General features: G+C 38.1%; 1 protein-coding gene across 1 annotated transcript in view; it reads left to right on the forward strand.

Annotated features, from left to right (window-relative positions):
* The window catches only part of LOC109260284 (fibronectin type III domain containing protein 3C1-like), a 92,032-nt gene that overhangs the window by 41,462 nt on the left and 36,293 nt on the right, over nt 1–14,277 (forward strand). Inside the window, exon 23 of the mRNA XM_053891351.1 lies at nt 13,985–14,259. Coding sequence (XP_053747326.1) covers nt 13,985–14,259 — 275 coding nt within the window. The remainder of the gene's footprint in view (nt 1–13,984; nt 14,260–14,277) is intronic.

The raw sequence follows: 14,277 nt of genomic DNA on the forward strand, positions 1-14,277 counted from the left end.
ACTCATCCTCCCACCCCCTTCCCATCTGGTAATGAAAAGTTTGCTCTCTATAGTTATAGTCTATTAGTTTCTCTCTCTCTCATTTTTTCCCTTAAATTCTACATATGCATGACATAAATCATGTCATATTTGTCTTTCTCTCACGGACTTATTTCACTTAGCATTATACTCTCTAGCTCCATCCATGTCACTGCAAATGGCAAGATTTCATTCTTTTTTTCCTGGCTGAATAATGAGCCTATACATATACATATATACCACATCTTTTTTTAATGTTTGTTTATTTTGAGAGAGATAGAGTGCAAGTGGGGGAGGGGCAGAGAGAGAGAGGGAAACAGAATCCCAAACAGGATCTGCACTGCCAGCTCAGAGGCCAATGTGGGGCTCCAACTCACAAACTACGAGATCATGACCTGAGCCAAAATCAAGAGTAGGACACTGAACCAACAGAGCCACCAAGGCACCCCATACATACCACATCTTTACCATTCATCTATTGGTGGATACATGGGCTGCTTACATAATTTGGCTATTTTAAATAATACCGCAGTACACAAAGGGGTGCATGTATCACTTTGAATTAGTGTTTTTGTCTTTTGGGGGTAAATACCCAGTAGTGTGATTACTGGACTGTAGGGAAGTTCTATTTTTAACATTATGAGGAACCTCCATACTACTTTTCACCGTGACTACACCAGTTTGCATTCCCACCAGCAGTGCTAGCAGGTTCCATTTTCTCCACATCCTAGCCAATGTTTGTTGTTTATGATTTTAATCATTCTGACAGGTGTGAGGTGATATCTCACTGTAGTTTTTTTCATCACTGAAGTTTTGACTTGCATTTCCCTGATGTCTAGTAATGTTGAACATCTTTTTGTGTGTCTGTAATACATTTGAACGTCTTTTTTGCAGAAATGTCTGTTCATATCTTCTTTCCATTTTTTACATGTTTATTTTGAGAGAGTGTGTGTGCAAGCAGGGAAAGAGCAAAGAGGGAGGGAGAGAGAGAAACCCAAGAAGACTCCACACTGCAGGGAGCCCAATGCAAGGCTCAATCTCACAAACCATGAGATCATGACCTGAGTTGAAATCAAGAGTTGGACACTTAGCCAACTGAGGCACCCAGGTGCCCCTCCACTTCCACTCTTAATTTGATTATTTGATTTTGGGGCATGGAGCTGTACCAGTTCTTTATATATTTTGGATACTAACCCTTTTCCAGATATATCATTTGAAAATATCTTCTCCTATTCAGTAGGTTGACTTTTAGTTTTATGGATTGTATCTTTCATATACAGAAGGGTGTTAGTTTGCTGTAGTTCCACGAATTTATTTTTGTATTTATTTCCCTTGCCTCAGGAGATATATCCAGAAAAATTATTTGATGGCCAATATTAAAGACATTTATGCCTATGCCTCCTTCTAGGATTTTTACGGTTTCAGGTCTCATATCTAGGTCTTTAATCCGTTTTTAGTTTATTTTTGTGTATGGTGTTAGAAAGTGGTCCAGTTTCACTGTTTTGTATGTAGCTGTTCAGTGTTCCCAACACCATTTGTTGAAGAGATTGTCTTTTTTCCCATTGAATATTCTTTCCTGCTTTGTTAAAGATGGATCATACAATTGTGGTTTCATTTCTGAGTTTTCCTTTCTGTTGCATTGGTCTGTGAGTCTATTTTTGTGCCAGTACCATACTGTTTTGATTACTATACCTTTGTAATATAACTTGAAGCCCGGAGTTGTGATGCCTCCAGCTATGCTTTTTTTTGTCTCTCCAAAATTGCTTTGGCTATTCGGGATCTTTTGTGATACCATAAAAATTTTAGGATAGTTTATTCTAGTTATGTGAAAAATGCCCTTGGTAGTTTGAAAGGGATTGCATTAAATCTGTAGATTGCTTTGGGTAGCATAGACATTATAATAATATTTGTTCTTCCAGTCCATGAGCATAGAATGTCTTTCCATTCCTTTGTGACATCCTCAAATTCTTTCAACAATTTTTTATAGTCTTCAGAGTTCAGCTCCCTCATACCTTTCATTAGGTTCATTTCTAGGTATCTTATTTTTTTGTTGTAATTGTAAATTGGATTGTTTGCTCCATCTTTTTCTACTGCTTTATCACTGGTGTATAGAATACAGCAGATTTCTGTACATTCATTTTGTATCCTACAAATGGGAGTCTTTTGGGTTTTCAATATATAGTATGATGTCATGTGCAAATGGTGAAATTTTTACTTCTTCCTTACCAATCTGTATGCCATTTATTTTTGTTGTTATTGTCTGATTGCTGTGCCTAGGACTTCCGGTAGTATGTTGAATTAAAGTGCTGAGAGTGGACATCCTTGTCTTTTTCCTGATCTTAGGGGAAAAGCTCTGAATTTTTCCCCAGTGAGTATGATGCTAGCTGTGTGTTTTTCATATATGACCTTTATTATGTTGAGGTATATTTCCTCTAAACCTACTTGCTTGAGGGTTTTTATCATTAATGAATGATGTACTTTGTGAAATGTTTTTTCTTCCTCCATTAAAATGATCATGTGTTTTTAATATTTTCTCTTATTGATGTGATGTATTACATTGATTAATTTGCGAATACCGAACCACCCTTGCATCCCGAGAATAAATCCCACTTGATTGTGGTGAATGATTTTTAAATGTATTGTTAGATTCAGTTTGCTAGTATTTTGTTGAGAATCTTTGCATCTATGTACATCAGAGATACTGGCCCGTAGCTCATTCTGTGCTGTCTTTATCTGGTTTTGGCAGGTGATAGTGGCCTCATAGAATGAATTTGGAAGCTTTCCTTCTTCTACTCTTTGGAATAGTTTGAGAAGAATAGGTATTAACTTTTCCCTAAATGTTTGCTATAATTCATTTATGAAGCCATCTCGTCTTGGACTTTTCTTTGTTGGGGTTTTTTTGATTATTGCTGTTAATTGTTCTGTGCAAATTTTCTATTTCTTCCTGCTTCAGTTTTTGTAGGTTATATATTTCTAGGAACTTATCCATTTCTTCTAGGTTGACCAAGTTGTTGACATATAGCTTTTCATAATATTCATTGACAATTGCCTGTTATTTCTGTGGTGTTGGTTATTTCTCCTCTTTCATTTGTGATTTTAAGTTCTCTCTCTCTCTTCTCTCTCTCTCTCTCTCTCTCTCTCTCTCAATAAGTCTGACTAGAAATTTACTGATTTTGTTGATCATTTCAAAGAACCAGCTCCTGATTTTATTGATCTGTTCTATTTTTTTACTTTATATATCATTTATTTCTACATTGATCTTTATTATTTCCTTCCTTCTGCTGTTTTGAGTTTTGTTTGTTCTTCTTTTCTAGCTCCTTTAACAGTAAGTTTAGGTTGTTTGAGATTTTTCTTGATTTCTGAGTGGGAAGGAAAGACAAAATGTGACAAACACTAGAAAAGAACAGAGAAAATCTCTAGAAACGATAAAACCAGTAATAAAATGGCACTAAATACATATCTATCAATAATTATGCTAAATGTAAATGGACTGAACACTCTACTCAAAAGATATAGGGTGTCATAATGGATAAAAAACAAGACCCATCTATATGCTGCCTACAAGTGACTCAGTTTAGACCTACAGACACCTGCAGATTGAAAGTGAGGGGTGGAGAAACATTTATCATGCAAATGGACATCAAAAGAAAGCTAGAGCAGTAATACTTATATCAGACAAACTATACTTTAAACCAAAGATAGTAACAAGAGATAAGGAAGGGCACTATATCATAATAAAGGGGGTTATCCAATAAGAAGATCTAACATTTGTAAATATTTATGCCAACAGCTTGGGAGCACCCAAATATATAAAATAGCTAATAACAAACATGAAGGAACTCAGGAACTCATTGGTAACATACAATAATAGTAGGGGACATTAACACCCTACTTACATCATTGGACAGATTATCTAAACAGAAAATCAACAAGGAAACAATGGCTTTGAATGACACAGTGGACCAGATTGACTTAACAGATATATTCAGAACATTACATCCTAAAGCAGCAGAATACACATTGTTCTCAAGTGCACATGGAATATTTTCCAGAATAGAATACATACTAGGTCACAAATAAGGCTTCAACCATTACAAAACATTTGAGATCATACCATGCATATTTCCAACCACAACACTATGAAACTTGAAGTCAACAACAAGAAAAAATTTGGAAAGACCACAAATACATGGAGGTTAAAGAACATGCTACTAAAGAATGAAGGAGTCAACCAGTAAATCAAAGAAGAAATTTTAAAAATACATGGGAACAAATTAAAACGAAAACACAATGATCCAAAACCGTTGGGATGCGGCAAAAGTAGTCACAAGAGGGATATATAGCAATACAGGCCAACCTCAAGAACCAAGAAACATCTCAAATAAACAACCTAACCTTACACCCAAAGGTGCTAGAAAAATAACATAAACAAAGCCTAAAGCCAGATGAATAAGTGAAATAACAAATATTAGAGTAAAAATAAATGTTATAGAAACAAATAAAAAAAAACAGAACAGATCAATGAAACCAGGAGCTGGTTCTTTGAAAAATTTAATAAAATTGATTAAGCCCTAGCCAACCGTATCAAAAAGAAAAAAAGACCATGGGGTGCCTGGGTGGCTCAGTCGGTTAAGCGTCCGACTTCGGCTCAGGTCATGATCTCACGGTCCGTGAGTTCGAGCCCCGCATCAGGCTCTGTGCTGACAGCTCAGAGCCTGGAGCCTGCTTCAGATTCTGTGTCTCCCTCTGTCTCTCACCCTCCCCCGTTCATGCTCTGTCTCTCTCTGTCTCAAAAATAAATAAACATTAAAAAAAAAGTTTAAAAAAAAAGAAAAAAAGACCATAATCAATAAAATCACCAATGAGAAAGGAAAAATAACCAACACCACAGAACTACAAACAATTATAAGAGAATATAATGAAAAATTCTATGCCAACAAATTGGACAACCTGCACAAAATGGATAAATTCCTAGAAACACATAAGCTACCAAAACTGAAACAGAAATAAATAAAAAACTTGAACATATCAATACCCAGCAATGAAAGTGAATCAGTAATCAAAAAACTCCCAACAAACAAAACTCCAAGACCAGGTGTCTTCACAGGGGAATTCTACCAGACATTTAAAGAACAGTTCATATCTATTATTCGCAAACTATTCTAAAAATAATAGAAATTGAAGGAAAACCTCCAAACTCATACTATGAGGCCAGCATTATCCTGATGCCAAAACCCTACAGGGATTCCACTAAAAAAGCAAACTACAAGCCAATATCCCTTATGAACATGGATGTACAAATTCTTAACAAAATACTAGCATATTGAACCCAACAGTACATTAAAAGATCATTCACCATGATCAAGTGTGATTTATTGCTGACTTTGAAGGGTGGTTCAATATTCACAAATCACTTAACGTGATACACCACATTAATAAAAAAACGGGATAAGAACCATATGAACAATTGATTCAGGAAAAGCATTTGACAAAGTACAGCATCAATTCTTCTTTTTTTTTTTTTTTAGTTTTTTTAAGTTTATTTATTTTGAGAGAGAGAGAGAGTGCAAACAGGGGAGGGGCAGAAAGAGAAGGGGATACAGAGTCTGAAGCAGGTTCCGGGCTCTGAGCTGTCAGCACAGAGCCCGATGCAGGGCTTGAACTCATGAACCATGAGATCATTACCTGAGCCAAAGTCAAACACTTAACCGACTAAGTCACTCAGGTGCCTCGTATCCATTCTTGCTTAAAAAAAAAAAAAAAAAAAAAGGAAAAAAAAAAACTTCAACAAAGTAGGGATAGATGGAACATACCTCAACAAAATAAAGGCCATATATTAAAAAACTCATAGCTAGTATCATCTTCAATGGGGAACAACTGAGAGCTTTTCTTCCATGGTCAGGAACAAAACAGGGTGTCCACTCTCACCACTTTTATCTAACATAGTACTGGAAGTCCTAGCCTCAGCGATCAGACAACACAAAGAAATAAAAAGCATCTAAATTGGCAAGGAAGAAGTCAAACTTTCAGTATTTGCAGATGACATGATACTATATATAGAAAACTCAAAAGACTCCACAAAAATATTGCTAGAACTGATATAGGAAACTCAGCCAAAATGAAATGGACATCTGAATATCCCTATACCATTAAAGAAGTTGAATTCATAACTAAAAAGCCCCTGAAAGAGAAATCTGCAGGTCGAGATAGTTTCACTGGAGAATTCCACAAAGTCTTTAAAGAAAAAGTAACACCAATTTAAAATAATATTTTCCAGAAAATAAAAGATGAGAGAGTTACCAATTCCTTTTATGAGGAAAGTATCACCCTAAAACCAAAATCAAAGAGTGTAGAAAAAAACCCAAAAACCAATAACTCATTTAGATGCAAAAAACCCTCAACAAAATAATGGCATATCAAATCCAGCACTGTACAAAAAGAATTATACACCAAGACCAAGTGGGATTTATTTCAGGTATGCAACCCTAGTTTGAAATTGAAAAACCAATGTAACTTTTTATACAAACAGGGTGGAGATGAAAAATCATATGATCATATTAATTGACACAGAAAACACATTTAACAAAATCCAACACCCATTAGTGATGAAAAAATCTCATAAAGTTAGGAATAGATGGGGACTTCCTCAACTTATACAGAGCATCTACAAAAAAACCTACAGCTAACATCATATGTACCAGTGATTTCCTCCAAAAACAAAGCAAAGATGTCAGCTCTAATCAGTCTTAATCTTAATTCAGCCATTGCAATAAGGTGAGTAAAGGAAATAAAAGGCATCCATGTTAGAAAGGAAGAAATAAAACTACTTATTTTACAGATAATATGATTATCTACATAGACCACCACCCGGAATGTACAAAAATCTCCTAGAACTAATATGTGAGGTCAGCAAGGTTGCAGGACACAAGATCAACACCCCAAAATAACCCACATTTCTATTTACTAACAACAAACATGTATAAACAGACATTTAAAACACAATACCATTATACTCTTTAGCTCCATCCATGTCATTGCAAATTGCTAGAGAGTATAATGCTAAGTGAAACAAGTTAGTTAAAAAAATACCATATGTTTTCCTTCATATGTAGCATTTAAGAAATAAAATAAATGAGCAAAGGAAAAAAAAAGAGAGAAAAACAAAGAAGCAGACTCTTAACTATGGAAAACAAAACTTATGCTTACCAGAGGGGAGGGGATGGGTTTATGGGTTAAATAGGTGATGAGGACTGAGGAGTGCACTTTTTGTGACGAGCACCAGGTGATGTATGGAATTGTTGAATCACTATATTGTGCACTTGAAACTATTATAACACTGTATGTTAACTGTACTGGAATTTGAAATAAGAATAAATAAATACATACATACATCATATATACATATATAAATACATAAATAAAGTATGTATTTAAAAACACAGTACCACTTACCATCACTTCTAAGAAAATATTTAGGTATAAATCCAACAAAACATATACTGTACATGTATGCTGAAAATTGCATAATGCTAATTAATCAAGAAAGACCTAAATAACTAAAGAGACATACCATGTTCATAGATGGGAAGACTAAATATAGTAGAGATGTCAGTTTTCCCCAAGAAGATTTATAAGTTTAATGTAATTTCTATGGAAATCTCAGCAAGTTTATTTATAGATATATGCAATCTCATTCTAACTTTCATTTGGAAAGTCACCAGACCTAGAAAAATCAATCTTGAAAGAGAAAAAGAAGGTGGACAAAACCACTCTACTTAATGTTAAAGCTTACTATTTAACTACAGTAATCAAGACAGTGTAGTATTAGTGGAGGGAAAGATACGTAAGTCAATGAAACAGAATAGAGGACACAGAGAGAGGAAGTATGGAAGATGGCAGCGTAGGAGGACACTGGGCTCACCTCGTCCTGCTGACTGCTGAGATTCCACCCACATCGACCTAAATAACCCAGGAAACCACCGGCAGACTAGCAGAATGTACTCTCTGGAGCCAAGCATAAACAAGAGGCCCACGGAAGAGGGTAGGAAGGGTAGAGAGGCAGTGCGTGCTACACGGACTGGCGGGAGGGAGCCAGGGCAGTGGAGGGGCAGTGTGCCAGGCAAGGCAGGGCCCCCGAAGTCTGGCTTCCAAAAGCAGAGGGGCCGGACTTGTGTGAGTTCTGACAGCCAGCAGGACTTAACATCTGGAATGTTAAAAGTCGACAACTCTGTTCTCAGAGAGCAGTGAGGGTGAGAGGATGCTGGGAGGGAGAGTTGTTGAGCCCAGGAAGACAGAGTTCAGCTTGGCGGGGGAACAAAGGCGTTGGCAGGCGCCATTTCCCTCTCCCATTCCCCAGCCGAAATTCCAAAGGGAACTAGTTCCTGTCACTGAACTTGCTTGCACCATGCACATGCCCAATGCTGTGCTTCTGTGGATCCACCCCTCCAACAGCCCTGCCTACTCCTGGTGCTGCAGGGCCCCTCCACAGGGGACCACCAATGGCAAAGCTAGCTAAGCCTACCCCTCCCGCCCCTGTGCACCTTGCAGATCATCCCCGGCTAATACGCCCTGGGCGGCAGATCTCATCAAAGCAGCACCACAAGCCTGGCAGTGTGCAAGTAGCCCAGACAGGGGCCACACCACTCCACAGTGAGTCCTGACCCTGGGAGAGGGGAAGATAAGGTACACACCAGTCTGACTGTGGACCCAGCAGTGGGCTGGGGACAGACATCGGGTCTGACTGCAGCCCTGCCCACCAACACGTTTCTCCGGACAGCACAAGGGAAGTGCCCTGCAGTTTGGAGCTACCACAGGGACTAGCCAAAATGACAAAACGGAAGAATTCTCCTCAAAAGACACTCCAGGAAGTAGCGACAGCTAACGAATTGATCAAAACAGATTTAAACAATAAAATGGAACAAGAATTTAGAACAATAGCCATAAAATTAATTGCTGGGCTAGAAAAAAGCATAGAGGACAGCAGAGAATCTACTACAAAGATCAAGGGACTAAGAAACAGTCATGAGAAACTAAAAAATTCTATAAATGAGGTGCAAAATAAAATGGAGGCGGCCGTAGCACGGATTGAAGAGGCAGAGGAGAGAATAGGTGAATTAGAGGATCAAATTATGGAAAAAGAGGAACCTGAGAAAAAGAGAGATAAAAAAAAATCCAAGAGTATGAGGGGAGAATTAGAGCACTAAGTGATACAATCAAACGGAACAATATCCATATCGTAGGAATTCCAGAAGAAGAAGAAGAGAGAGAAAGGGGTTGAAGGTGTACTTGAACAAATCATAGCTGAGAACTTCCCTGATCTGGGGAAGGAAACAGGCATTGAAATCCAAGAGGCACACAGAACTCCCTTCAGACGTAACTTGAATCGATGTTCTGCATGACATATCATAGTGAAACTGGCAAGATACAAGGACAAAGAGAGAATTCTGAAAGCAGCTAGGGAATAAACAGGCCCTAACTTACAAAGGTAGACACATAAGGGTAGTAGCAGACCTGTCTACTGAAACTTGGCAGGCCAGAGAGGAATGGCAGGAAATCCTCAATGTGATGAACAGATAAAATATGCAGCCAAGAATCCTTTATCCAGCAAGTCTGTCATTCAGAATAGAAGGAGAGATAAAGGTTTTCCCAAACAAACAGAAACTGAAGGAATTCATCACCACTAAACCAGCCCTACAAGAGATCCTAAGGGGGATTCTGTGAGTGAAATGTTGCAAGGACCACAAAGTACCAGAGACATCACTACAAGCATGAAACCTACAGACATCACAAGGACTCTAAACCCATATCTTTCAAAAATAACACTGAATGTAAATGGACTAAATGCTCCAACCAAGAGACATAGGGTATCAGAATGGATAAAAACAAAGACCCATCTATTTGCTGTCTACAAGAGACTCATTTTAGACCTCAGGACACCTTCAGATTGAAAGTGAGGGGATGGAGAACTGTCTATCATGCTACTGGAAGTCAAAGGAAAGCTGGAGTAGCCATACTTATATCAGACAAACTAAATTAAAGGCTGTAACAAGAGGTGAAGAAGGGCATTATATAATAATTACAGGCACTATCCATCAGGAAGAGCTAACAATTATAAGTGTCTATGTGCCAAATACTGGAGCCCTCAAATATATAAAACAATCGCAAACATAAGCAACCTTATTGATAAGAATGTGGTAACTGCAGGGGACTTTAATACCCCACTTACAACGATGGATAGATCATCTAGACACAGGATCAATAAAGAAACAAGGGCCCTGAATGATACATTGGATCACATGGACTTGACAGATATATTTAGAATTCTGCATCTCAAGGCAACAGAATATACTTTCTTCTCGAGTGCATGTGGAACATTCTCCAAGATAGATCACATAGTGGGTCACAAAACAGCCCTTCATAAGTATAAAAGAATTGAGATCATACCATGCACACTTTCAGACCACAATGCTATGAAGCTTGAAATCAACCACAGGAAAAAGTCTGGAAAACCTCCAAAAGCATGGAGGTTAAAGAACACCCTACTAAAGAATGCATGGGTCAACCAGGCAACTAGAGAAGAAATTTAAAAATATATGGACACAAATGAAAATGAAAAGACAACAATCCAAACGCTTTGGGATGCAGCGAAGGCAGGCCTGAGAGGAAAATACATTGCAATCCAGGCCTATCTCAAGAAACAAGAAAAATCCCAAATACAAAATCTAACAGCACACCTAGAGGAAAGAGAAGTGGAACAGCAAAGACACCCCAAACCCAGCAGAAGAAGAGAAATAATAAAGATCAGAGCAGAAATAAACAATATGGAATCTAAAAAAACTGTAGAGCAGATCAATGAAAGCAAGAGTTGGTTTTTTGAAAAAATAAACCAAATGGATAAACCTCTAGCCAGGCTACTCAAAAAGAAAAGGGAGATAACCGAAATAGATAAAATCATGAATGAAAATGGAATTATTACAACCAATCCCTCAGAAATACAAGCAATTATCAGGGAATACTATAGAAAATTATATGCCAACAAACTGGACAACCTGGAAGTAATGGACAAATTCCTCAGCACCCACACACTTCCAAAACTTAAACAGGAAGAAATAGAAAACTTGAACAGACCCATAACCAGCGAAGAAATTGAATCAGTCATCAAAAATCTCCCAACAAATGAGTCCAGGACCAGATGGCTTCCCAGGGGAATTCTACCAGACATTTAAAGCAGAGATAATACCTATCCTTCCCAAGCTGTTCCAAAAAATAGAAAGGGAAGGAAAACTTCCAGACTCATTCTATGAAGCCAGCATTACTTTGATTCCCAAACCAGACAGAAAACCAGCAAAAACAGAGAACTACAGGCCAATATCCCTGATGAATATGGATGCAAAAATTCTCAACCACATACTAGCAAATCGAATTCAGGAGCATATAAAAAGAATTGTTCATCATGATCAAGTGGGATTCATTCCTGGGCTGCAGGCCTGGTTCAACATTTGGAAATCAATCAATGTGATACATCACATTAATAGAAGAAAAGAAAAGAACCATATGATCCTGTCAATCCATGCAGAAAAAGCATTTGACAAAATTCAGCATCCTTTCTTAATAAAAACCCTTGAGAAAGTCGGGATAGAAGGAACATACTTAAACATCATCAAAGCCATTTATGAAAAGTCCACAGCTAATATCATCCTCAATGGGGAAAAACTGAGAGCTTTCCCCCTGAGATCAGGAACACGACAGGGGTGTCCACTCTCACCGCTGTTGTTTAACATAGTGTTGGAAGTTCTAGCATCAGCAATAAGACAACAAAAGGAAACCAAAGGCATCAAAATTGGCAGAGATGAAATCAAGCTTTCACTTTTTGCAGATGACATGATATTATACATGGAAAACCCGATAGACTCCACCAAAAGTCTGCTAGAACTGATACATGAATTCAGCAACGTCGCAGGATACAAAATCAATGTACAGAGATCAGTTGCATTCTTATACACTAATAATGAAGCAGCAGAAAGACAAATAAAGAAACTGATCCCATTCACAATTGCACCAAGAAGCATAAAATACCTAGGAACAAACCTAACCAAAGATATAAAACATCTGTATGCTGAAAACTATAGAAAGCTTATGAAGGAAATTGAAGAATACACAAAGAAATGGAAAACCAATCCGTGCTCATGGATTGGAAGAATAAATATTGTCAAAATGTCAATACTACCCAAAGCTATCTACACATTCAATGCAATCCCAAGCAAAAGTGCACCAGCAGTCTTCTCGAAGCTAGAACAAGCAATCCTAAAATTTATATGGAACCACAAAAGACCCCGAATAGCCAAAGTAATATTGAAGAAGACCAAAGCAGGAGGCATCACAATCCCAGACTTTAGCCTCTACTACAAAGCTGTAGTCATCAAGACAGCATGGTATTGGCACAAAAACAGACACATAGACCAATAGAACAGAATAGAGATTCCAGAATTGGACCCACAAACATATGGGCACCTAATCTTTGACAAAGCAGGAAAGAACATCCAATGGAAAAAAGACAGTCTCTTTAACACATGGTGCTGGGAGAACTCGACAGAAATATGCAGAAGAATGAAACTGGACCACTTTCTTACACCATTCCCCAAAATAAACTCAAAATGGATAAAGGACCTGAATGTGAGACAGGAAACCATCAAAACCCTAGAGGAGAAAGCAGGAAAAAACCTCTCTGACCTCAGCAGCAGCAGCAGCAGCAGCAGCAGCAGCAGCAGCAACTTCTTGCTTGATACATCTCCAAAGGCAAGGGAATTAAGAGCAAAAACGAACTATTGCAAACTCATGAAGATAAAAAGCTTCTGCACTACAATAGAAACAATCAACAAAACTAAAAGCAACCGACAGAATGGGAAAAGATATTTGCAAATGACATATCGTACAAAGGGTTGGTATCCAAAACCTATAAATAGCTCACCAAACTGCACACCCGAAAAACAAATAATCCAGTGAAGAAATGGGCAGAAAACATGAATAGACACTTCTCTAAAGAAGACATCCAGATGGCCAACACGCACATGAAAAGATGCTCAACGTCATTCCTCATCAGGGAACTATAAATCAAAACCACACTCAGATACCACCTCATGCCAGTCAGAGTGGCTAAAATGAACAAATCAGGAGGCTCTAGATGCTGGCCAGGATGTGGAGAAACGGGAACCCTCTTGCACTGTTGGTGGGAATGCAAACTGGTGCAGCTGCTCTGGAAAACAGTGTGGAGGTTCCTCAAAAATTAAAAATAGGCCTACCCTACGACCCAGCAACTGCACTGCTATGAATTTGCCCAAGGGATACAGGAGTGCTGATGCATAGGGGCTCTTGTACCCCAATGTTTAGAGCAGCACTTTCAACAATAGCCAAAGTATGGAAAGAGCCTAAAGGTCCATCAACTGATGAATGGATAAAGAAATTGTGGTTTATATACACAATGGAACACTACGTGGCAATGAGAAAGAATGAAATATGGCCTTTTGTAGCAACGTGGATGGAACTGGAGAGTGTTATGCTAAGTGAAATCAGTCATACAGAGAAAGATACCATATGTTTTCACTCTGTTGTGGATCCTGAGAAACTTAACAGAAGACCATGGGGGAGGGGAAGGGAAAAAAAAAGGTTAGAGAGGGAGAGAGCCAAAGCATAAGAGACTCTTAAAAACTGAGAACAAACTGAGGGTTAATGGGCGGTGGTAGGGAGTGGAGGGTGGGTGATGGGTATTGAGAAGGGCACCGGTTGGGATGAGCACTGGGTGTTGTATGGAAAGCAATTTGACAATAAATTTCATATGAAAAGAATTAAAAATAAACTACTTTGTATATTTAAAAAAATAAAATAAAATTTATTAAAAATGAAAAAATTGCCTTGTCTTTATGCACAAAACAATGTAACAATGAAGCTCTAACAGAGTATACTTCTTCAGGCTGTAAACATAGCTGGAGTTGGACTGTTTGGAGGAACTGGCAGAGTAACCACACCAGCAACTGTACCAGCAGTAGTACCAATGCTACATGAAGTTGAAAACAAAGTTCCTGCCAAATTTGCATCATCTTGCATTGCTATTAAATGGGAGGAACCAGATTGCCATGGCTCTCCAGTCACTGGATATAACATTGAATACGGAGACAGAAAAATTCAGACTGTTGATAGAGTAACAGAATGTCTTCTGAAAAACCTACAGCCTGATACCACATACATGTAAGTTGCTTATATCTT

The sequence above is a fragment of the Panthera pardus genome, unplaced genomic scaffold (assembly GCF_024362965.1).
Source record: "Panthera pardus isolate Hobbes unplaced genomic scaffold, ASM2436296v1 HiC_scaffold_27, whole genome shotgun sequence".
NCBI classification, from domain to species: domain Eukaryota; kingdom Metazoa; phylum Chordata; class Mammalia; order Carnivora; family Felidae; genus Panthera; species Panthera pardus.